General features: G+C 27.3%; 1 protein-coding gene across 1 annotated transcript; it reads left to right on the top strand.

Moving 5' to 3' along the window:
- The first annotated feature begins 181 nt into the window (after positions 1 to 181).
- LOC142326415 (formylglycine-generating enzyme) lies at positions 182 to 25138 on the top strand. Its single transcript, XM_075368904.1, has 4 exons — positions 182 to 776; positions 14602 to 14773; positions 16648 to 16831; positions 19814 to 25138. The coding sequence occupies exons 1-4, from the start codon at positions 182 to 184 to the stop codon at positions 19985 to 19987; spliced, it is 1125 nt and encodes a 374-aa protein (XP_075225019.1). The 3' UTR covers positions 19988 to 25138.
- The last annotated feature ends 758 nt before the right edge of the window (positions 25139 to 25896 follow it).

Raw genomic sequence — 25896 nt, 5'->3', positions numbered from 1 at the left:
TCATCGATTTGAATCAGCTGTGTGCTACTAAATAGTGGGTGTGAGAACTTCGTTCAAAAGTTGTTTCGTTTGGCTGTGTTCGGTGATCACTTAAATTCTTGTTTAATTTTTGCCAGCTTACTTTAAGAATTTTTGTTTATGTTAATAATCCGGTAAAACTATTCAAAGATTAACAGTGATCATGAATTCATTTACCATAACTTTTATTTTATTATTGTTCGAACATAGTTTGAAACTCTTGTACAGAGATAGTAGTTTAGGTTTTACTGTTGCTGCCTTTTCCGATGAAATTACCCTGGAAAATAAAAAAGATTGCGGTTGTAATGCTATAAATCGCTTTCCAAACGTAGAAACAAAAAGTGAGTTACATCGACGAAATTATATTTGTGAAAGTCCGACGTTGAGAAGTATATTTATAGAAAATAATTTTTATAATATTCATGATAAAATGGCCTTCATTAAGGGTGGTACATTTTTTATGGGTACTAATAAACCTATTATAATTGCTGATGGTGAAACACCCGAAAGAAAAGTTAAGGTTAGTGATTTTTATTTAGATATTTACGAAGTGAGTAATTATGAGTTTAGTAAATTTATTAATAGCACTGGGTATGTAACTGAAGCAGAAAAATTTGGTGATTCTTTTGTTTTTGAGCCTTTAATTAGTGAAAAAGAAAAAACAAAAATTACGCAGGCAGTGGCTGCAGCACCTTGGTGGTTACCAGTCAAGGGTTGCAGCTGGAAACACCCAGAAGGCTTAGACTCTAATATTCTTGGTAAGATCATTTCTTTTTTAATTCTATGTATATATTTTTTCTTTGACTTATGGTTGAGCTTCTATGAATTTTATTGTTTACTTCACTGTAGTACAAATATTTATTTATCCTGGTAGTTAAACTGAATCAGTCTCAACTACAGCAGTGTATATTGGAACTTTTGATAATATTTTATTCATCTATTTTCTTTAGAAACAATTCCAGTTAGAGTACACCCAATTCCATTTTCATAATGATGGAATAATTTTTGTAGTTCATGAAAAATGCAAAGTCTAGCATGATTCAATTCTAGAACTTTCTGGATTAAAGGCAGATACATTTACATTATAATATGCCACAGAGCTGGGCATATTGCTCACCTCTGAAAAGCAATAGAAGTTTATATTGTTAAATTGCTTTATTTAAGTTTGTTTTTTAATGGAAGAGATTTGTGGCAAAGTGAGAGTAAATATAGTATTCATTTGAGTTAGATTTAATTAACTTATTAGTTTTATTAACTTCCAACATATTATTGTGTCTGCTATTTTTAAATATTATTTGACTGGAAAATTTTGTTGTTTGTAATCCCCAGTGATGATTAAATTGTTTATTTTTAGGGTAGAATTAAAATGAAATTGAATTATTCTAGTTGTTGCAAACCAGTTTTAGCCTTGTATAAGAAGCTGTAACCAAGAAATCTCAATGTGTACTGCTATAAACATCCTGTCATGAATAAAAAATCTTATGTTTTAGTAATGTAATATTTTAGTTATTAAAAAGTTAAGTTATTAAGTTAGTTATTTCAGTTAATGTATTATTTTAGTTTTTTAAATGTCTTACCTGATTATACTTTAATAAGTTTTATTTGAATATCTAGTTTGTATCTGTACATAACCCAAAATTATTTTTTTTTCTTTTCTGTCATTAACTGAGGCTGTTTAATTTTTTTATGATTAACTGTTATAACATTTACATAACTTGATAAAAAAATTTATATGTGTTAATGGAATTTAATATTAAATGAAATATAAACTACCAAAACATAGTAAATATATAAGTTAATCTTATCATATTAATTCCAAGAATCAATTTTTGTGGGATTCTGTTTCTTCAGTTTGTATTTAATTCTATACCTATATTAAAATAAGTTGTTTTTATAAATCATGAATTCTGAATCTGTCAAAATTGTTATGGTTGTATAAATTTTGAAATTTGTTATGGACAGCAGTCCAGCAGTCAAGAGATAGCTTTTACTATGGTAAAAATGAATTTAAGTGGGATAAAGAACCACTGTTTCAAAATGTATGCACGCGGCATCACAATATGAATTGATCATATTAGTTAAGGGTAAATAAAAACTTACATCATTCTGGTACTGGACAGCAGAATTTGTATATTTGTCCATAACAAATTTCAAAATTTATATAACAGTAAAATTTTTGACACATTAAAAATTCACAATTTAAAAAAAATTTATTTAATGTCATTATAGAATTAAATACCAACTGAAGATGCGGGATCCTGTGAAAATCTATTCTTGGAATTAATATTAATTGTAACTTATCTATTTACTGTGTTTTAGTGGTTTAAGTTTCACTTAATATTAAATATATAAATAATAATTAATATAATGTAATAAAATGGAGAGCTGCATCAAACCAGTCAAATGACTGAAGACAAAAAAAAAATAAAAAATAAAATATATAATTAAGTAAAATAAATATATAATAAAGTATCTAATAATAATGTACATCATAAATAAATAATTTTAATTTTATAAATTTTCATAAAAAATCTTACTTAAAGATATCTCAAAATTAAAAACCTAGAATGCTTTCTTTAAATACTGATTCAAGACTATTGTAAATGTTTCTTAAAAAGAAAAATGCGTTTCTAATAAGGTTGAAATTTTTTCACTGAAGAATTTAATTTTGAAAGCTGAGCACTTGATTGTCTAAGTCCAAAAGTTAATGTGATTATAATTTAATCTGTGGATTGCCTTCTGATTCTTTTGAAACTTTTCTAAATAAACTTTCAGAAACTTCTTACAGTTACTAATAAATTCAACGTCAGTGAATAATAATTCTGAAGATAACTTTTTAGGCAAGCTCAATATTATGACAAATGAACTATTTAATAATTTTACAAATTTACATAAAGCTAATTTTCTATATTTTTTTTTGCACAGATAATTTACTTTAAATCATTTTTGTAGTCTTTCATAAGATGATTGTCTAATTGCAATAGCATTATTTATTAATGAAAATATGTGACAAGATAATCATTATCTTGAAAACTTATTATCAGTAACAAATTAGGAGAATAATAACAAAATTTAGTTTAATGAAAATTTAATAATTTTCATAATGTTATTCAGAAGGCCTTACTTCTAGCAAAAAAGAAACTTGTACTTTAGCAAAAAAAAAAAAAACGATATAAAGATAAAAAGAAGATGCATGTATTATGCAAGAAACTTTACTATAAATTCAAAAGGACTCGACTTCATTTATCATATCCCCTATTCTTATAGGAAAAGAATTTATTAAATTCTTTTCTGGTATTTAAAATAACATTAATATTGATTCATTTCAAACTACGACATTGACCTTGAATTATTTTGTTGATGAATCAATATTTTTTGTTAATACCCAGAAAATAGTAAATTAATATTTTAAATATTAATAGTAAACATTCAGTTAATATTGATGAAATTAAAGCCAGCATTTTAAAAAAGTTGTAGATAATTTTACTATCTCCATACAAGTTCAACTATCTTTCAGTATTGGATTATTTATCAGCTGCCTTGTTCCTCTTCATTTCTTAAGAAAGGTTCTAAACTTAATTTACAAAATTATTGTTCAATTCCATCATTTTCCTTATTTTCTAAAGTATTTTTTTTTTAAATGTATGAAAAGCAAACTTTTAACATTTGTAGAAAAGTATTGAAAGCATACTGTGTTACACAATTTCATAATGGTTTTAGAAAAAATTATGTAATGATAAGCCTTTTTTCAGTTTTTAATAGTATTTGGAATATTGTAGAAAGCAAAAGTCTTCATTTTCAATTTTTTGTGATCTCAGTAAAGCAGTAAATTTATTTCCATATATCTTACTGATAAAAAAACTTTAGTAACTATGTATCATTGGTGCTGCTTACAGTGGTTAAAGTCATAAAGTCATACCTTACTAACTGTAAACAGGCTATTGAAATTTTGTAACTGATAAGAATTCACATATAAAATGTTAAGTCCTCACTTCACAGACCAAAATATTGAACGTGAACTGCCTTAAGTGTCGTCGATATTTTGTATTTCTTACTGTTTATTTATTCTTATTTATAATAAAAATCTTAAATTGTTCATTGTTATCCTCTTTTCAGATTACACAATTGTATCTGTATTCAAAGATAATTATTTAAAAGGATCCTAAAACTTTAAATGTGAATAAAACCATTGCTCTGTGCTTCTCAGGTAACATTCCTAATTACATTGATAGAACTCCAATTAATGATAATGATACTATTTCTGTTACCCATAATATAAAAATTTCTGCTTATTTTATAAGAGTCAAATTTTCTGTGGATAATCATATTGATTTTATTTGCAACTAAATCAAATCGTTCTATTTTTGTTTGTAGCCTTTAATAAAATGCTAAGCCTGTCATCATTATTAAACATGTATTATGAATACGTAATAAATATTTAATAATGTCAAATAATTAGGGATATGAGTTATGTAGGCCGATATTTAGTGAATAAAAATTGTAACTTAACATTGTGTTTATTTATGAATGTGCAATCATTCTAAAATAATAATCACGTATTCTTAAAAACCAGCAGTAACAACGATACCAGAGCTGTTTCCCCATAACTTAACACATCAGCTCTCAGAAATTGCCTTATTATGCTTCTTTTAACATTTTGAATCAATTACCAAGCCATATAAAAGATCTTCTAACCAATTTATCCAAAATACGATTGAAAGATTTTATTTTACAAAAAGTAATTTAAAAAAATTGCTTATTAAAAACTCTAAATATTCTTTGTCTCTTCACTTGTATAGATTCAATTAATTGTCATTAATGCCTTTTGAATTGTGATTTATTTTGTAATTATTTTATGTATTTAGTAATCCTCATGCATTTATTTTTGTATTATTAAATATGTTTATATTTTTAATTATTAATATGGGCTTTAACCATATCTATTTTTTATTTTATAACTAACTGTGTATTTTCTTTTGATACTGCTTTGATGAAGGTTTTACATGGTTTACCTTGGTAGATCCAAATAAACACTGGGACAGTTCTTTATGTTATCCATTGAGCAGTTTACGCGCACATTTCTAACGTCTTCTTTATAATGTATCCTTATGCACTTAATAAAATAAAAATTTATTTATCAGATTTCACTAACTTTTCAAAACTGGTACCGGTCTTATAAAGGTAAGCAGATGTCATTGTGCTTCATTCAGCTTTATAACCATTGTTATTAGTTTTGTAATTTTCCTATTTTTTTTAATTCTTTTAAATGGGTACCTTGTATTTGTTTTAAATTGTTAGGCTGATACAAAAAATAGTCAAGTATAAAATAATTGATAGAGTAATTGAATTGAATATAGTACTGTTCAGTTTTTAACATGTATTATATTTTAATAATTGGACAAACTAAAAAAAAAGAAGAGTTATTTAAGACTTACAGAATGAAGATGTCATTTGTAGGGTTGAATATTTCTTACAAGTGATTAAATAATATTTTAAATAATTCTACTATTTTAAAAAATATGATCTCATTAAATAAAAATTTATTTGTGAAAAACAAACTTTTTAGACAAAATTAAAGTACTCCTATTATAATAATAATTCAAACTGCAAAGTTTTTATTTTATAAGAAACTTTGAGGATCCTGACAAATCAACTGACTTGGTATTAAGTGTCTGATACTACAAATCATTTTCACTTCAAAAGGCAATTACAGTAAATACTTGTATTATGAGAATTAATAACTTAATGAAATAATATAAATACATTATTAATAAATATATAAAATTCTATATGGCTGTGTTAATATTCAACTTCTTTAATGCAATACCAAGTGTCTGAAAAAGAACTTTGGGTATCATGGGTTTGCAGCACTCAATTGTGTTTAATGAGGAATCTTAACGTGACAAGAGTTAAATTTTAATTTACACATTATCCATCAGATAGCAGCTGCATTAGGCTATTGTACAAGTCAAGCTGTTTTGAGCCCAGACTTCAGTATCATGATGTTACTGTAAGAGCATAATGTGGTTAACCACTGTAATACCATAGCCACCAAACAAATTTGGGGCTGTCTTACAAATAAATTATATATGAGTTTATCATAGAAATTCTGTGAGTGACAAAAGAATTCATAAATGGTGTGAACAGTTTTTGGAAACTGGAAGCGTTTTGAAAGGACACTCAGTGTCTTAAAACAAGTGCCAAAAACAGAAAGAATCTGACTTATCTTTCCAACAAAGTTCAAAATGTTTAGTTTGTACTGTTAGTTTTCTACTAAGCATTCCTGAAAACACTCTCCATGATGTTATATGCAAGTGTTTTCGTGTTTATAAATGCAATTACTCCATAAAATGAAACCTATTGATAAGCCACAAATAGTTCAATTTGTAATGATCATCTTACACTTCATTGCCCTTGAAAACTACCTATAGTCCATTTTATTTTCTGATGAAGGAATTTCATCATGGAGTCATAAATCACTAAAATGTCAAGTATGGAGATCAGAAAATTCACATGAATCAGTGGAATTTGGCCACAACTGTTCAAAAGTGATTATCTGGGTAGTAACATGCATAATTAAATTTTTGGTCCATTTTTGAACATGTTAGGGAACTTTGTGTTTCCACAGATTCAAAATATGGGGGCCTAATTTTCAAGCTCCACATCATGCAGAAGTTGTGCAGACTGAGCACAACAACAGGTTCTCAGAAGGTTGGATAGGCAAAGAAGCTCCCATTGCTTGGTCACTGTGAGGTTCTGATTTGATGCCTTTTGGGGTCACATAAGAAACATTGTATACCAAGGTTGAATCCACTCACTTTACCACCTGTACCAAAGAATAATAGCAGCCATTGAAGTGATTCCTGCTGACATGCTTGCCAGAGTGTGACTTTTAACACTTTTTAAATTCTAATTAAAATAAAGTAAATTTAATGTAATACTGCAGAATTCTTAGGAGCCATTGTAGAGAAACTTGTTTAATTTTAAAAATAGAAAAAGGAAATTTATCTAAAAAAAACAACAAAAAAATGGAAGGAAAAACGGTTAATTTGGAGTAATTTAGGCCATGTTTAATTTCGCCCCTGAATTCCTATAATTTAGGATACATATTGATTTATGTGATAAAAGTTTACATCAATATAAAATATCTTAAAGATTTTTCATTGTACTGGGTATACACTCATAAAAAGTATACATATATATATATATATATATATATATATATATATATATATATATATATATATATATATATATATGTGTGTGTGTGTGACAGGTGTAGTCACATAATTTTGGCTAGCTAGTCTACATGGATTTCTGTTTTACTTTTATTTTGACTTTTAATTTAATTTTATTAATAATCATATTTTATATATATGCAAATTTTAATTTTAATTTACAATTTAAAAATTTTTGAATTTACTTAAATGAAAAATTTTTAATTTACTTTGAATTAAGTAAATGTACAAAATCTGCCCTGACCTTTGTAGGACATAGCTCAAAACCAATTCCAATAATGATTTACAAAAAAGACCTTTACTTTTATCTTTACCTGTGAAATTTTTTATTTCATCAAAAATGACCCATTTATAATTAAATAACGCCATAAATCTATCACAGTTACAGTTATATGCTGTTGTAGTTCTAACTGTCTGTTTTTAAACAGCTACTTTTGTTGGAAGTACCTATTCTTCAGATGAGCAGTTATTAAATTTGACATCCTCTTTTGTATTTTGTTCTCTCAAATTGAAAAAAAAAAACAATTGAATCTGTAAATCATTAAGCAGTTTGAATAGTTTGAATAAGTCAGTCTGAAATGTAATCTGTGAACGGAATAAATCTGATGTTAAAATTTTCTTCTTCCCATGATGCATTTAATTAATGTTTTCAGCTGTTTTGGAGTATAAACTGGAAATGCTAAACCACTTTTACCAATTTCATTTTCTTAACGATGAATCGTTTGATGTATTTTCATTGAATTTTATATTTATACTGAATTATTATTTTCTGTTCAATGTGTTAATTATTCAGAGGAATTAGGGTTAATGCGTATCCTTTTTCACTATTATTTCAAATCAAACTTTAAATGCTGCTTGGACACCTAGTTCCTGCTTTGTTTATCAATCTCTTAAGTCTTCCTGTGTTACGTCCTCTACCATGGACCTGTTCTTTTTGGATTTTGAATTCAGCATATGTTAAAGGTAACTTCCATGTAAGCTACCCTCTTTACTGCAATTCTGTAATGTGTTCCTTACTCAATGTTTGCCCTATTCTGATCTCTTCACCTACCATGTTTACTTCAAACCTCCAATCTTATTATTATACTGTTTTTTTTTTTTTTTTTTGCTTAAAGATCATATTGCAGAATTCATTCATTAACAATTGCTTTAAACCTTTTGGACTTTACTGTAAGATTCAGTATAAAGTCATCAGAAGGAACTGGAGCTGTCCCTGTTTTCTGCAAGAGGAAAGCTGTTCCTCACAATTTACTATAGACTTTTAAGAAAGTTTAAGCATTAGTCTGGCTTTATTATGATCTGGATTTTTATGTAGCTGCTGAAGGTTTGTTATTTTCAGGATCTAACCCACTAAATATATAATATTTTTTTCTCTTTAAGCAAAAAATATTATTAACCTTAGATTATTATAATAACCATTTGTTTTTCTTCAACATGAAATAATAAACAACCCATTTAGGTACTACATAGATTAATGTAGTACTTTTTTTATTTCCTGGAAAGAGTAAGGCAAAAATCACTTAGTGGTATTATCTGAAGGGGATCATTCATTCAAATTTTAATGAAAACTTCATTAAGTAATCAAAATAAATATTGTTTCCTTTTTCTAAGGACTTCTTTAGAATAAAAATGCAAAATTTAAACTTCTGCAACTATTTAGGAAAATGGAAAATTAAATTGAGCAATTCAATGCTGATGCCTTTGCTGTTTATATGTACTGATCAGTTTGTATACCTTTTTGACTCTCTAAGAATGAATGAAATATTCTTTTTGTAGTAATAGCCTCACCCTAAAATAACCTGCTTGGTTTCAGATTTCCAGTCTTCTGGGCGTTACTCTTTTCATTATCATTTAATTTAACCCCTCAAGAGTTGTTAACAAAAATAATTTCTCCTTGCTTTTCCTAGAATCCCCCTCAGGAATAACTTTACCGTGTTTCAGCTTTCTAGCTGTCTGGTAAGGGAGCAGAATTAGTGATAAGAGAGGCATTTAAGACTTTGTGATTATACATCTATAGGTTCTGCAAATAAAAGTAAACATTTGTGTGAAACTATTTTTAAACTTTATCTACTCGTGTAAGGTGTTGTAAAGTATATAAGTCTGAGTATAATGTCGAAGACAATGTAGTAGTTTTTTCAAAAGGCAAGAAAACGGAAAATTGTGGCTTTCAAGATGATTGGGAACATGACTTATTATTCACAAAAGATAAAAAAGAAGGATCTGCTGTATGTTAAATATTTCATGAAATGATTATGGGAAACAAACATTATAACCTGTACAGACATCATTCGACAGTTCACTCAAAATTTGAAGAAAAATTATTCAAAAAATCTAAACTCAGAGAGGAAAACTAAATTCTTTAAAAAAGTCAGTTTCTTGTGAATAGAACACGCTTTTTACAGAAATTAACAAAAACAAGCTTACTGCCTATCAAAGTGTCTTACCTTGTAACTTAAATTCTAAAATGAAAAATGAAACGATTTTCTGATATAGAAGTTGTAAAAGAATGTATTTGTCACAGTATGCAAAATATGTCAAATTTTCCAAATAGTAAACAAATAATTGATGAAGTTACAAAACTTTCACTATCTGATTTAGCTTGTATGAGATGATCAAAAGAACTAACTGCAAAAATTTAGTCTTATTGATGAGTTACAGCAAAGTAAGTGTATTAATCTTGTAATCGACTCATCAACAGATGTAATATTTATTTCACAAATGTTTCTATTTGTAAGGTTTGTATCAAGAAATGATGCTATTAAAAAAGAATTTCTAGCCACGGCTCCCATGACTGGACAAACATGTGGTGTTGATCACAGTGAGGCAATTATTAAGTTTTTTAATGATCATACCTTTGACTTAAAGAAGCTTTTTTCTGTGTACACAGATGGTTGCCCATCAATGGCTGGATGATCTATAGGCTTTGTGAAATTTGTTTAAAAACCTCATGGAAAATGATAACTTTCTAAGTTTTCACTGCATTGTTCATAAAAAGTCTTGCAATTAAATACGGTGAATTTCAAACTACTGATGAAAACAGTTGAGAATTGTAAATGTTATTAGATCAAATGAATTAAATCATAAAATGTTCCAAGAGTTTTTGAAGGAACTTTTATATCAATACAGTAATATGATTTGGCATATAGAGGTGAGATGGTTACGAAAGGGAAAAGTTTTAGAGAGGTTTCTCAACCTTCATCATGAAATCACTCTATTTCATTCTGGCTGAAAGAAAAAGAGAATTTTCTGAAGTTTATGAATTTGATTGGTGGCTGAAAGCTACATTCCTTGATAACATAATGAGTGCTGCACTAACCAGATTGCAATGAGACTGCAATAAGATAATCACTAAAATGATGAGCATCATGTTTTCACAGGAAAAAATATTTAATATCTATATTGATGAACACTCACTGAATGATTTCTCTAGTTTCCCTTCTGTTAAAACATTTTTTCATGATAAGAAAGATGCCTTAGTGAAACTGTTATCAAATCTTAAGGAAGAAGTGTGTGCTAGATTTAGTGATTTCAAAAAGTATTGTGACCCATTTCGATTGGTAAAAAATCCACGGCCAATATCAGCAGCAAATGTTGCTGAACTTTCCATATTTGGATTTGAAGCAAGATATTTGAAAAATGAGTCGATTGATCTTCAGTAAGATATAGAACTGAAAAGTGTTTTTGATGAGAAAGTCAAAGAAAAATCTGACACTTACTTTTGGTCCTCAGTTGAAAGACAAATATTCTAACTTAACTGAATGTGCACAGAGAAATGTATTTTTACCTCCACATACATTTGTGAATCAACAATCAACAAGTTGAAACTGAAAAAAATAAGCACAGATTCAAACATACTAATAAGAGAATGTTGACAGCATTTTAAGAATTGCAGTTGCTTTAGAACCTGCTGAAGTTGAAGCAGTATTACAAAACTGTGAAAGATTCTGACACTCAAGAATGAGGCTTTTATAACATCACATATGCCTATAAATGTTTCATGGAATTTTATTATAGTTGTATGCTGAATAATTTGGATAAAAAGGTGTAAAATATTTTTATTTTTTTTTTGTAGTTAATATTGAGAAAATGACTTGTAAATAAAATTATTTTTAATTTTATATTGAAGCTTTATGAATTTCCAATATTGAAGCTTAATTTACTGTTAAATAAAACCAATTGAAATTCGTTTATGCAAATAAATCAAATGTTTAAGAAAGCTACACATATAATAGAAAAAAGAACTTGTTTAGGTTTCAAAACACTTAACATGACCTTTTTAAAATCCTCAGCTATTTATACTACCCGTGTGGCCTTTACAGAAACCTGGTATTATCAGGTTGGCTCTCAAAGAAATTCTAGTGAGGACCCCTGATCTATAGTATCAATTATAACAACAATAATACAGCACCAAAATAACAATGTTTTCATAGGAAAATGTTGAGTAATAAAGCAATTCATATATTTGTATGTACAGATGTATGCAAAATAAATAAACATAAATTATGAATATTTTTAGTAAGTGAATACGTGATCAATATGCTTGTTTTAAAATGATAGTGAAATAAATTATACCGACATATTGTAAAAATTTTAAGTTTTTAATAATAATTGTTTTAACTATTTGTGTCTGAAAAATTAATGAAACTACACTAACAAATAAAATAAATTTATTGATCATAAATATATAAAATGTAATAATGGATACGATATGTGACTTACTGTGTGTAAATATTCAATTACTAACCTTAAGAAAACGTTACATTTACATTTTAACAACTTCTGATTAAAGCTAGCAGTAGAAAAAATATGTTTGTCATTTGGTAAATATTAAGCATATTACACCTGTTGTGTGGAAATATGTTTTATTCATGCCTTGGCTTTTTTAATCTATATTTTGCTAAATATCACTGGAAAAATTTCCCCTACTAAGTGAAGACAATGCATTTTTTCACAGAAATGGTTACATTAATTTTTTTTTATTTATCTACTTGCCCCACTTTCGGTTTAAATTAATTTAAGAAAAAATATTTTTCAGGTTGCTTTTTCTTTTTATAAGAGCTCCAATGTGTAATTTCACAAATTTAATGGTAGATAATGAACCTATTGTTTTGGTACCATGTTTAAAAATATTTTAAAATAAAAATTATAAATTTTAAATAACTAATAAATAGATTTATTATTTCCCTAAGCCAGTCAGTGCTTAAAGAAAAACTAAAACTCATTTAATTAATTTATTTTTAATAACTGAATTTTGTTTCTTGAATTTTCCAATATATAAGTGATTGTTGTTCCAGTTTAAAATTATAATACAAGCATTTTTCTATAATACAGAATTTTTTGGCAGGTTTTGGTCTGTTATCATTTTAATAAAAGTCAAATTTCTTAACCTCTGCTTCACATTCAGTTGACATTACTTATATAGATTTTCTCAGAATTAAATTCTTTAGAAATTATTCCTCAAAAAATTGTATTTGCTTACTAGCAATTTATCAAAGTTACTGTACATCAAATTTAAAAAAATATATATATTTTGCAACCAACATTTTTTGTTTTATAATAATTTTATCAAATAATACTAGAAATAATGTTCTGGCACTAGTTTAATCATTTTTTTATGTCGAAAACCATATAAAATAAAATTTCCTTCTTAATTTAGGTTTGAAGAATTTCAGTTCAGCAGGATTCGTTTCTGTTTTGAGCAAAAATCAGAGAAAACTTTTCAAAGCTATGATTATAAAATGAAATGTGTTCAGACCCTTGTTTGTATGTCTAGATCTTCTTTATTTTAATTTGTAGAATGTATCCTGAAATTCTTCCTGTTTCTTTGTGTCACATCTTGTATATTAAAAATAAACCTGGACCTAATAAATCAATAATAATAAATCTGTATCTAAGCTGTACAGTGCTTTGATTAATGCATTTCATTTTTTTTTTTTTTACCTCACTTTCCGACGGTTTATTAACGTTTGCCAATCAAACAGTATTTGCCCTTCTTTATTGCAGTAGTAAACTTGAATCAAACATTTTATTAAATTTTTAATTAACTTAAAAAATAACAAGTTATAGAAGAAAAGAGTGGTCCAAGATTGACTCATTATACTTTATGGAAAAAAAATGACTTCCTGGTTGTAACAGTAAAGTAAAAGTTGTTTATTAGCTGGTCATTCCTCCGTTTTCTAAAAGAAAATGTGTGTAAAGCTGTTAAGTCAAATGTAATATTAATTACTTTAATTATCAGATTTAATTGTAAAGGAGCTAAGTTTAAATAAAACAAGTTTGATTAAATATAGAATAAAATTTATGGATGATAACATGCACATGTCTGTAGATAATTAATTCAACAGATTTGATCAAATATATTCCTAGGTGTATATCTAGGTTGACCAAAATTTGAACTAATATAAGATGTGATATACTGTTCTTGAACCACACATTATTTAATGTGTTCCAGTATTCTTGGATCAAGTGTTTATCCATTTTTTAAATATAGGATAATTTTTAGGGAAATTCAGTAAATGCTAAAAATTAAAAAACTATAAAAGAAAATAATGAGGGACTGTAAATATGTTTTTTGTTAGAATATCTTCTAGGAAAGTAAAATTTTTGCTTTTTATTTATATGTTTGAAATTGAAACATTTGTGAAATAAAACTTAAATTGTTTTCAGAGCTTGCCTTCCAATTTAACGTTATTCATAAAAATGCTTTGATGTTTATTTGAAACATTTTTATGTGTGAATGGGATTCATATTATTCAAATATAAACTTCATTACAATTATCAGAAAATATAAAGTAAAAAATTTATTTAATTTTTTTTTTTTTTTAAAAAGCAAGCTGTATTCACTTTAAAAGTTAAAATTTCTAATTATTATACTTGTACTTTGTTAATCTTAATTTATCCATTTTCACAATTACAGTGTGACACCCATTAGAATAGTTATCCTCCTTTGTTTTATAATGATAAGAAATAGATTTTGTTGCATGCAAACAAAGCAAGCCATAACAGAAGGATTTGAACCTAGAACCTTGCATTTGAAAGGCAGAGATGTTACTTCACCACAGAGGTCAACATTATATTTATTTGTAATATAATTTTTAAGGTTTTTTACATTCTTTATTATTTTTATTTTTGGCTGTCCATGCACAGCCAAATTTTATTTTTATCACTTTTTTCACTGTCCTCGTTACCTCCATGTATATTTTCCTCCAAGTAGGATGGCAAGATAAAACTACCTTTCAAGACCCTATCATATATGCCAGTTAAGTTTCATGAAGTCATTTATAACTTAAAATCTATCTTCATTCTACTTGCTCAACTTTATTTTATTTTTCTGGCCTTATTACAGATAGACTGAATCATCCTGTTGTTCATGTCAGCTGGAATGATGCCAATGAGTATTGTCAATGGGCTGGTAAACGTTTGCCAACTGAAGCTGAATGGGAATATGCATGCCGTAGTTCACTGGATAGGAGATTATTTCCATGGGGTAATAAACTTTTACCACATGGAAAGCATAGGTAATTTTATAATATTTTATTTTTAAATTGATATTTTTAGTATACTTCTTTATACCTCAGTGTGATAGTTTTTAGACGAAAACTTTATTCTACCTCCCTATTTTCACTCGTTTTTAGATTTTAATAATGTCAATATCACAATATTAACATTAACATTAATACATAGTAATTTCATTACTATGTACTGTAAACATATTCCCATCTTTTTTTTTTGTCTTCAGTCATTTGACTGGTTTGACTGGTTTCTCTCCAAGATTCCCTATCTAGTGCTAGTCGTTTCATTTCAGTGTACCCTCTACATCCTACATCCCTAACAATTTGTTTTACATATTCCAAATGTGGCCTGCCTACACAATTTTTCCCTTCTACCTGTCCTTATATTCCCATCATTTTGAGCTTATTTTTAGATATAATGTCTGTACTTCTGAAAAATAAGAAGTATGAATTTATGTATGCAGTAGTTTTTTATTTGACAAATTATTTACTAATCTTTAGAAATATTTTTTCAAATCTCTTCATATCTACATGTATAAGTTACTTGTTATCAAAGATTGAATTTTGTCATAACATTGCAATAAATATATATTTAAAATTTCATTAGAAAAGAATTTCCCAGTAAATATTAGCAGATATATCCAGCTTCTCTTAAGTTGCTGTTTGCTTTTGAGCATCAAGGTAGGTAATTATCCAGCCCAAATACTGGCCATATTGTTCTTAATAAAATGTTTACATAGGAGAAATTATTAAAATATAGTTCTCAGTAATTTAATGTTATACATAAGACTAGGAAACCACTAAAAAATATTTCCAGTAAAGGCTGCTTTAGTTTTTTCATTGCAGTTTTCTTTTAAAATCCATGGTAGAAAAAGAAATCACTTCAAAAATCTTCTACGGGTTTGGAACTCTTTTTCAAAATTAAAAAAAAAAACCTTCCACAAAAGTTATTGAAAATAGTCCTGTAACGCAGCCAGTGAGGGCAAAAGACCAAGTCACTAAGTAGAAAATGGAAAAATAAACTTAAATTTTAGTTCAAAATTATTATTTGATTCTTGAAGTTTGATTCCTCACAGTTTAGATGGCAAGCAGTAGTGACTAGGTTAAATTCCCTTGAACGCCCGGAAGGCCAGCAGTACTGGCCTCTTCAATATATTGCTATAGAAAAGTGTATTTCTTTTTTATTCTGTGAATAGTACTGTAACCTATCAGACAGCCTTTTAACTAATTGTGTATCATGTTTCCTGATCTTTTCCACAGTCTTTTAACAAAAGACTGTGCTGTTTGCAGTGACAGAACACTTAGAAGAGAAAGAAAACAAAGCAAATTTTTTTGCAAAATTCTTTCAGAAACCCTGGACTATACACATGGATGAATGCTCTGAAAAATACCATTCTGAAAAATAAACCACAATCTAGCTAGCAAGTTAAACAAATGTGTTGGGACAATTTTCTTATGCTACAAAGTTTCTTTTTAAATATCATTTTATTATGTTATATTTAGTAAAGAAAAATTAATCAAAACTATATTAAGCCATTCTTTATGTTGGTAAAAAAAAAATATTTTTATAAAATATTGGCTTTTTTAAAAAATTAAATACCCTATATAAATATTTAGGAATGATTGAGAAACAATTCCGAGCTGGTGAGGCAGAGCAGTCAATATGGCAGTTGAGCCAACAATGACAGGTAAGCGGCCAGACTACTGGCTGTAAATATTCTGAACTGACTGAGAGCGGGCTGTGGCCAGCTATACTGGCTGTCCAGCTGCAAAGGGTTAAGCAACAATTATGAATACTGTATAGTTTGTTGTATGTACATGTACATATTTTTTTATGTTATGATGATTTAAAATATTGTTATGTTTGCTTTTATTTTCAGAATAAATATATGGCAAGGTGATTTTCCAGTAAATAATACTGTGCTTGATGGTTTTATCAGTACAGCACCTGTTGATTCATTTCCCAGTAATAGTTTTGGTCTTTATAACATGGTCGGCAATGTTTGGGAATGGACTGCAGATTGGTGGACAATACAACATGATTTAAATGAGCTTAATAATCCTGTAGGTTTCTTATAATTTGTTTTCATTGATTTCTTTGAGTTTTAATTATACTTTTGAATTATTTGTTCTTATGACTTAATTCAAAAAAGATTTGTTTATTTTATTGCAAAGTGATTTTTTATATGATTATAAAAAAAATTAACTCAATTTAAATAATTGAAGGGTTGGTTATTAATTTTTTTCAACACTCGAGGTTGAGAATAATGAGAGGGCTGTGTTTCTGGTCAAATGGCATGGTATAACACCATTTATTAATATGCAGGCTTAGTATCATATTTATTAAAACTGTGGAAAATTTATGGGTGTTTGAGTAAAATTATTAAATGATGGAGTATCCAACCCTCTGATGAACTTTTAAGTGTTTGTCATTGAAGAACCAACTGAAAATAAGAAGTAAATCTAAATTCTAGGAGTGCTCAAGTAAATTTCTGTTATGGCTATTATGCCTACACTTCTGTGCGACATATTACAAAATGTGAGGAATTTAATTTTAATAGAATCCTCTTATCTACACAAGGATTCTCATTGTTAAACCAGGTTTTAAGTCTTATAAGAGTATAATAGAATTAAGCTAATTGAATCTGATAAATTAGAATGCACAAAATGCATGCTTTTTAGGCTGACTTGCTTCTTGTAAAATCTAACAGATCTGTTTAATTTTTATTATATAAGTCAACTGCTGCTTTGTGATGCTGCAACACTTAAGTTCTAGTCAGTTAGAAGAGTTTTTTATCTACACAAGTGTGAAGCATAATAGTAGATTCTATCTACTAATTATTTTTTAATAAGTTTTGTTGGTAAGGTTCTAAATGACGTTTTAACATAAATAGCAGAAAAGAGAAATTTGTGGCAGAATCTTAGATCGAATTAAGTTGATAAAAGTTTAGTTAATTTGGTATCAGAGGAATGCAAAGGGAAGTAAAACTATACAGAAAGTCAGTGTTTGAAATTTGTAAAACTGTAATTGAGAATGTATGTCTTACAGTACCAGTACATGTGAGGTTTTTTGTGAGAACTGTCTAGTAGATCAGTTGGAAGTATGTTACAAATGGAAAAGCGTACCATGTATAATTAAAAAGATATTTTTAAATAAAAAATCAATGTTATTTATTTAAATTAACAACTGCACATAACAGAACAAATCCATGAACAGTGGTTAATATATAAAATAAGACATTAAGAAGCAGTCAACACAAAATAACAGGCAGAAAATAATAAAACCAATCGACATAAAAATAATAAAACAGGCTATGCCAGAGTCATTTCCTTTGTTTGTCAGTTATTGTTCATATAGATATGTATGTTAATTTCATTGTTAATTGAATCATTTTAATAGAATGATGTTGCCACAGCCTGTTATAAATAAAAAAAGAAAAATCAGATATGCTTGAGCATAACTAGGGGCATAATATTACACTAGGGGCACTTTCTGGTTTTTTTTATATATAAAATATAAATGAATATATTACAAATACATACATTACAGTATGGATTAAGAAGGATTATTTATTAATGAAAATTGGTTATACATTTATTTGTTAATATACTGAAAGATTACGCTAGTGTGTGTGTGGTTTTCACTATTATTTCTGTATTTCTCGAGAAGTTATTTTGCTCTTTTTTAATGTTATTTATTAAAGTACGGTTATTTATTATTTTAAAGAACTAAAATGGTTAGTATTTGCTGGCAAAAATTACAATTTTGAATTACTGATTTTTTTATATTATATAAAATGTGTGATTATATTTATTTAAATTATATATCACATCCTCATAATTAACTCCCCTACAAAATTAACATAATCTATGCAATGCATTGTTTCTTACAAGAAAGATAAATAATTTCTACTGTACAGTATTTGCTTCAGTCTTTATTATGATCTTGATGCTTATAACATACCTGCAGCTCAAAAGCATTAGTCAGAGCTTTTGTATCTGAGAGTAATGATGTCTCCACCGTATATCCAATTCCTTGTGGTAAATAAAGTGAAGATGCCACTTGTAGAAATGAACATCTTCTGTATTTCAGTGAGCTTGGTATGTTGATCTGCAATGATATGTTTAGCTTAGTGAAGAACAAAATGGGAAACCACTCCAACCCTCACTTTTTTTAGTAAGCCTTGCACATGTTCCTTATTATTTTGATAAAAAGAATAATGATCCCTAAACTGAGTCTGCAATAGTAAATTGTGATTACTCGCATTCTCATTTTTGTAAAATGTAAGCTAATGGCTGCATCAGTTTCAGGAATAACTTGTAAATTCTTGGCACTTATCAACTAGCCTACAACCATTTTGTATTACACACCTACCCATATACACTCATAATTAATTGTCTAGAACATAATTAAGTAAAATCAAAAATAAAACTGACAAAATTACAAAATGCTGGGTGAAAAAAATGGACTAGAAAGAATTTAAGTCACTGTTAGTTAATAAATAGTTAGTAAATAAAGAAAATATTTTCTTATCTTTATTGAGTCAAATAATCACAGAGTTCATTTTCATTAAGCTCTTGTAGATGCTACAAGTCCAGGTCATGTATCAAAGAATTCAGATTTTCTTAATATTATGTACCGGTTTCAAACATACGAAGTTGGTGGTTATTGAGGTGCAACTGCAGGAGCTGGCTGCATAATTAACATTATTTTTTCAAACAGAGCAATACAACTATTGCTGCTTGTACTCAGGTACTTTGTATGTCTCACAGCTGTAAGAATGATAATTGAAATTATTTTTCTTTCCTCTGATCTACTTCTTTCTGTGAAAAACAATGCCCTCTACTGTCTTAGGGAAAATGATTATATGTAAAGATTCAGTCTAACCACAATGGAAATTAATACTTTTATAAAAAGATGTTTTATTCACTGTTTCATGTTGAAACTGTACTGAATACTTTTAAATGATTTTCAAAAATGTAATTAAGTGAATTATTGAGAAATAATTTAATTTATTTTATTTTGCATTAATTTGTTCATTTTAGATCGGTCCAAAAAGTGGTTTGGATAAGGTGAAAAAAGGAGGTTCATATTTATGTCATGAAAGTTACTGCTACAGGTATAGATGTGCAGCTCGTAGTCAGAACACTCCTGACAGTTCAGCTGGTAATTTAGGATTTAGATGCGCTTCATCGGCTTTACTGACATCATTAAATTAATAATTTTTATAAATTACAGTTTTTTAATTTTTATTAGTATCAGTTCTAATTTGATATTATCTTGACTCTTCTTAATTTTTAAAATTATTTCTTTATAATGAAGTAAACATCAATCAATTACTTTTTAATTGTAAAAGTTTATCTGTTCATTTCAGTCATCTTTTATTCACGATAAGATAATTATTGTTTTCTGTTATAGTTAATGCAATTGAATTCTGGTCTAATAGGCTTTCTTGTCAGCCACTGTCAGTTTATATATGAGTCAATTGTTTTGTTTATATCTGCTCTATGTTATATATGAGTGCATGACTTCATTGTTGAGTGCATGTGTTGCTTTAATTTTTTAGATAGTATGGATAAAAATATATATACATAACCTAATTCAAGTAGTGTTTCAAGTAATACTTTATAAAAAAAAAAAATCTACTCCATTAAAAGTGTATATGAATTTATAGATGAAGTTATTTTTTGAAAAAAAAAATCCTTATCTTAAAATTAGATATTTATTAAAGATTCATAATTTCTACCTTATTTTTAGCTTTGTAAAAAATTTTCTACATGTATGAAAATCTTTAGCATACCTGATAGTTCTGTTTTTTGTATTTCTTTTATATTTAAAAAAGCATTAGGAGGTTCCTCTGTTATTCTTAATTAGCACACTTCATTCAATGGGCCTATTTTCCAGCCAGTAGACAAGAAGGAATCATTCAGCAGCCAGGCATCCTGTAAGATCACACCAAAGATATACTGGCTCTATAAATTTTAGCATCCTCAACTAGGACCTGCCAGAGTCAGACCTTCACCTGCAGAATTTAAAAATAAGAAAAAAGTCAAAAATAAGAAAAACTGAAAGAAGGAAAATAAGCGAAACTGGGTGGTTAGAAGGGACAGTTTGTTTATAGAGGAATACTCTGTTTAAGCTATGAGTTGAGCATCTGCAAGAAAGGTGTTGAAGTGTGTGCCTGAAGGGAACCTTCAGGCACACACTTCATTGGTGGGCAATTCCCACCAATCATATTATATATATGTATAAATAATAATTAGCAGATGCATCTTGCAAGAGTGTATAATTATTTATAAAAATGCATTTTTCCATTAACTGGTTTTTTCCCCCTAATTTTGTACTTTCACAGAAATTTATGCTTCATCAGAACATTTTGTAGAAATTAAATTAAAAGCATAATAAATATATTGAAAATATACAGTGGGTCAGTAACTGATATAGAATGAACCGTTCTGCTGTAGAACAATGTAAAATATTTAGCAATTTAAAACGGTTATATTAACAGATGGTTTATAATAAATTAGCAAATGTCTACTGAAACAAAATAATGTTTAAGTGTTTCATGTGTAAATATTCATATTCTTTATCTTATATATTAATGTAATGTACAGTCAGATATTTAAATGCTTTTCAATTCTTTCATTATAAGTTGAAAATTCAAAGTAATAATTTGAGAGATGTTTCAGAAAAAAACAGCAATTATTTAGGAATTACTGGAAATTGGTTATTAATTTATGGTATGAATTATTTCTACTAGTTACTTGATAAATTGAACTTTTAAGTATTTTATTGTACTAAATATACACTGTGCGTTATATATTGTATATGTCACATATTATAAAGATTTCAATAATACGTCTACTTCATTATCTAGCTTAAAAGTGATCAAAAATTTTTATTTAGATACATAATATGAATGGACAAATGTAGTTTCCAGTAAAGTACAAATTACCGCCACAGCAGTATCTGTATTACAAATTACCATTTTATTTTTTCTTAGATTTATTCTGTCTTTTCAGTTATAGTAAATGAGATAATATAAATGTAATAAAGAGTTAAAATAATTTTTAGAAATCTATTACACACATTTTGGTAATATATTTATTTAGTAATAACCATGTTTCTAAAATATTCAGATTCTAATCTTAGTTCCTAAAAAATAAATAAATAATGAAATTTGAATTTAGAGATTAACTGAATCAAATGGTCACTTACTTTCATTTGTTAACAAAAAATATCTAGGAATATGTACTTATTAGTTGATTGGGTAAATAGATACAGTAAAACATCCCCAAAACGGTATCTGACGAGACCGAGAAAGAATTCAGTTTTGAAGAGGTTTCTGTCTTGCTGAGTTTTTAAAAATTGAGCTAATTTATCTTGAGGTCTTGTGCTATGAATTATACAAATTTAAAATGAAGTTAGACAAGGCTAAACGTTTTGAATAATCCGCAAATTATACTGCATATAGAGAACATTAACACTAATTTTTAAAAATTGTTCAGTTGCACTAAAAAAAGGATGTTTTTTTTATTTTTACAAGTTAGTAATTTTTTATTTAAAAGTTATGTTTAATTAGAAGACATGTATGTTGCCTAAAACAACATGATCTAACAATAATTCTAAAATAAAATAATTTTATAAAATAATCAAGTATAGTTTTGTTTCAATAACACCCTTGGAACTTTCGTTTTCAATAATTATACACTTCACTTCAAGTATACACTTCAGTAATACAAGTAAATAGAAAAAAATCACTTAGCCTAAAACAAAGCATGATCTAACACTAATTCTAAAATAAAATCATTTTCTAAAATAGTTGGGTACAGTTTTTTGTTTCAATAATTTACTCTTGGAACTTTCATTTTCAGTAATATTTCTAGTGGTTAACATATTCTGTCACAAATCATTGCCATTTATACAAATCACGAATTCCTCCAGCTGTATATGGTCATACCCATTACTTCTCTGAAACTGCTAATTTTGTTTTTTGTGTCTTTTTCTTGTCCTTTTTCTTTTTATTCTGAACTTTAATTAATTTTGTTAGTTTCACACAAAATAATTTCATTTACAGTCTGAAATCTTTCTTTGGTTACCAAATCGCTGTCAATACCCACATAGTCTTCAGCAAGGACCGATGTTTGACCACTTTCTTGCAACAGAAATTCAACTTCACACAATATTGTTGTATTGCACAAAGTACATGTATCGGGAACATAATCATTATCGGTTTCCGTGCAGAAACCAGCTTCTTTAAATGCATTTTTAACACAGTTATTTGTAATTTGTTTATACGATTAAGCCACGTTAGTGCATCCAGAACACTAATTTTATTTTTCCAGTCGATAACAATTCTTGTGTCTTCATCTTTAGCCTCACCTGAAATTTGATTTTAAAAAACAGAATGCCTCACAAAATTTTTTTAGCCATCCATTTATAGCGCTAAATGTAGTAACTCCTAACTAGCTGCAATTTCTTTCGCCTGTTGTTGCAGGATAGACTTCGAAATAAGAAGATTTTTTGATCTTGCATGTGTGAACCGTTTAAATAAAATTGAATTTATTTATTTATTTTTTCTTTTAGTCTGCCATATACAATTAGCATTCCTTTCACCCTTCAATCATTCTTCCTTGAATTTTTTAAATATTGTAAATTTTTGTTTTTCCACAATTAAACTTTTCATTAAGTTCTTTAAAATTAGTTTTAGAAATTAAATTAATAACCTCTATTTTGTACTTTAAACATGAAGTATTTTTTCTTGATATAATTACGAGCCTTTTAAAAGAAGAAAATCGCACTAAACTAAAACTTAAAACTAAAATGTTACAGTTTTTAAAGTATTAGATTAAACTAAAAATAAAGGCGTCTGAACTTAATATTTAAACTCTCACAAGGGGTTCAAGACACTGAATAAAATTATTCTCAGAACTGTACATAGATTGTTTACATAAGCTGCTGTCCGCTATCAAATTTTATTAATGACCATCGGCTTATACGCTGGGAGTTTGGAGCCAAGAATGTGACGGTGTATACTTAGATAAACAACAGTTGCAGTACTTTATTATAATAATAATCATCCATTGGATTTATAATTTGCATATCTTGGGAATGTACAAATTTTTTTTTTTAATTTCCTTTCCGTCTTATGGAACAAGCTTAATACGTAAAATTAAAAGTAAAATGTGTTTCCTTTCTGTTTCCGTATTGCAAACTTTTCCATTTTGAAGAGATTAATTTCTACAAAAATATATCGGGATTTGGTAAACCATACATTTTGAGGAGGTTTTTTGTTTTTTGGAGGTTCTGTTTTGTAGAGGTTTACTGTATTAACTAAAACTCTATTAGTGTATTCTGTACTTATTTACTAATTGTCACGGAAACCAGAGATTCATCATGTTCTTCAGCATTTGTTTGTGAACATTCTGTTCCATTATTACAAAATTATTCGTTCTTGGAGCCATCCTAATTTTTATTATACTGAGGTAATATACTTATCTGTATGAATATTGGAGGAAATAAAAAACAAACGCTTACAGTAATACTTCATTTAGCTGTAGATGGTAGGAAGCTTACTCCTTATGAAATTTTCAAACAGAAAATTTGTTCAAAAATAAACGTAAGAGTTTTAATAAACTGATCTTATTAAAATTAAACTTAACTCTTAATATTATTATTTCACAGATACTCTATTATTCCAAATTTTTTTTACCTAGTGACAACTCTCCTCTTTTACATAATAGCCAGATAGTCTTACCTTACTCAAGAATTTGTTATATTTTCTCATGTGTGCCATCAAAATAATATGAAATAAATACATTTTCTTCAAAAATCTACTCTCATCACTGTCTCACACATTTTATACAACCCTCAATTAAATTGAAGTCTATTTCAACCTTTTCTTGCGACAATTACACCTCTTACATTTATTTTTGAAAGAATTTTCTGTTTGAAAATTTCATATGGAGTAAGCTTTTTCTATCTACTATTGTAAACCTTTTTTTTTATTTCCTCCAGTCATCATACCATTAAGGTATACTCTTTTTTAATCCAAAATATTTGTTTAAGAGATTTCTAACCAAACATGAATTTGATCACCATTCTATTATAAATACAGTGAGTTTTGAAAATGGAATTTATCTGAAAGTTGTCAACATATGATTTAACTATGATGAGGCTAAGAAAGGTAGATAATTGTACTCTATATAAAAATTATGACAATCTTAGCAGAAAATATAAATGTATTTAATAATTATTATTAAAATTATCATTATTATCATTCATATACTTTTTTATTCTAATATATTTATTTTTTTATGTCAAAAATAATTTATTTGTTTACTAGACTTGTACTAGTAAGATTTTTTATATCTAACCTCAACTTGAAAAGTTTTATATATTGGTTTTTTATTTTAAAAGATATTTTTCTACGTATTCTGTGGTTATATAATAACATAATCTAGTGTAACCAAATAGATTGATTTTGTTTTCCATTTAGTTTAACTTGAATAATCTAAAAGTTTTTGATTTTCATTATATTAAACAAATTTTTATAAATGTTTCTTAAAAAAACAATAACAATAAATGTACTGTTAAAAATTAAGAGAAATGTAAAGAAAATCAGAAGATTAAAAGTAAAAACCTTAAGTATTCTCTGTTGTATGAATAATAGACTATACTGAAAACTGTTCCAGCATTTATAAACTTTATTAACTTTAAAGTTAATAAAATGCAACCAAATAAGAAAGAAACCTTGTTATCTTTGAGTTATTAAAAAAATTTATGTCAGCAGTATTGGTTATAGTACAATCAAAGTTGATTAACTAAATCATTTCTACTTCTACATTATAAACATGTAAAGATGCTGTGTTATATAATTTATTTTTGGGTAAATTAAAATAATATTGTACTTAAATTCGTACTGCTACAGTAATCTTAATGTATACCTTATTTTTATTTGTTTCTCTTTCTTATCTATGTCTATGTTTTTATTTATGTCTATTTAAAATATAAATTTATTAAACTTGTATATGAGTTTAATCTTTTAAACTATTCTCTTGTAAGTGTAAACTAAACCTTACTTTTAAGTTTATTAAACTTTATAAGTTTATTTTTTTAGCATACTATT

This window comes from Lycorma delicatula, chromosome 6, assembly GCF_047948215.1.
Source record: "Lycorma delicatula isolate Av1 chromosome 6, ASM4794821v1, whole genome shotgun sequence".
In the NCBI taxonomy this organism is placed as follows: Eukaryota; Metazoa; Arthropoda; class Insecta; order Hemiptera; family Fulgoridae; genus Lycorma; species Lycorma delicatula.
This window is presented reverse-complemented; position numbering and strand designations above follow the sequence as displayed.

What these genes read in the sequence shown, in the direction of transcription:
- LOC142326415 (XM_075368904.1), top strand. Translation starts at nt 182, where the DNA reads ATGAATTCATTTACCATAACTTTTATTTTATTATTGTTCGAACATAGT. An exon ending in CTTAGACTCTAATATTCTTG is followed by an intron (nt 777 to 14,601) that starts GTAAGATCATTT and finishes GCCTTATTACAG; the next exon opens with ATAGACTGAATCATCCTGTT. An exon ending in TAAATGAGCTTAATAATCCT is followed by an intron (nt 16,832 to 19,813) that starts GTAGGTTTCTTA and finishes TGTTCATTTTAG; the next exon opens with ATCGGTCCAAAAAGTGGTTT.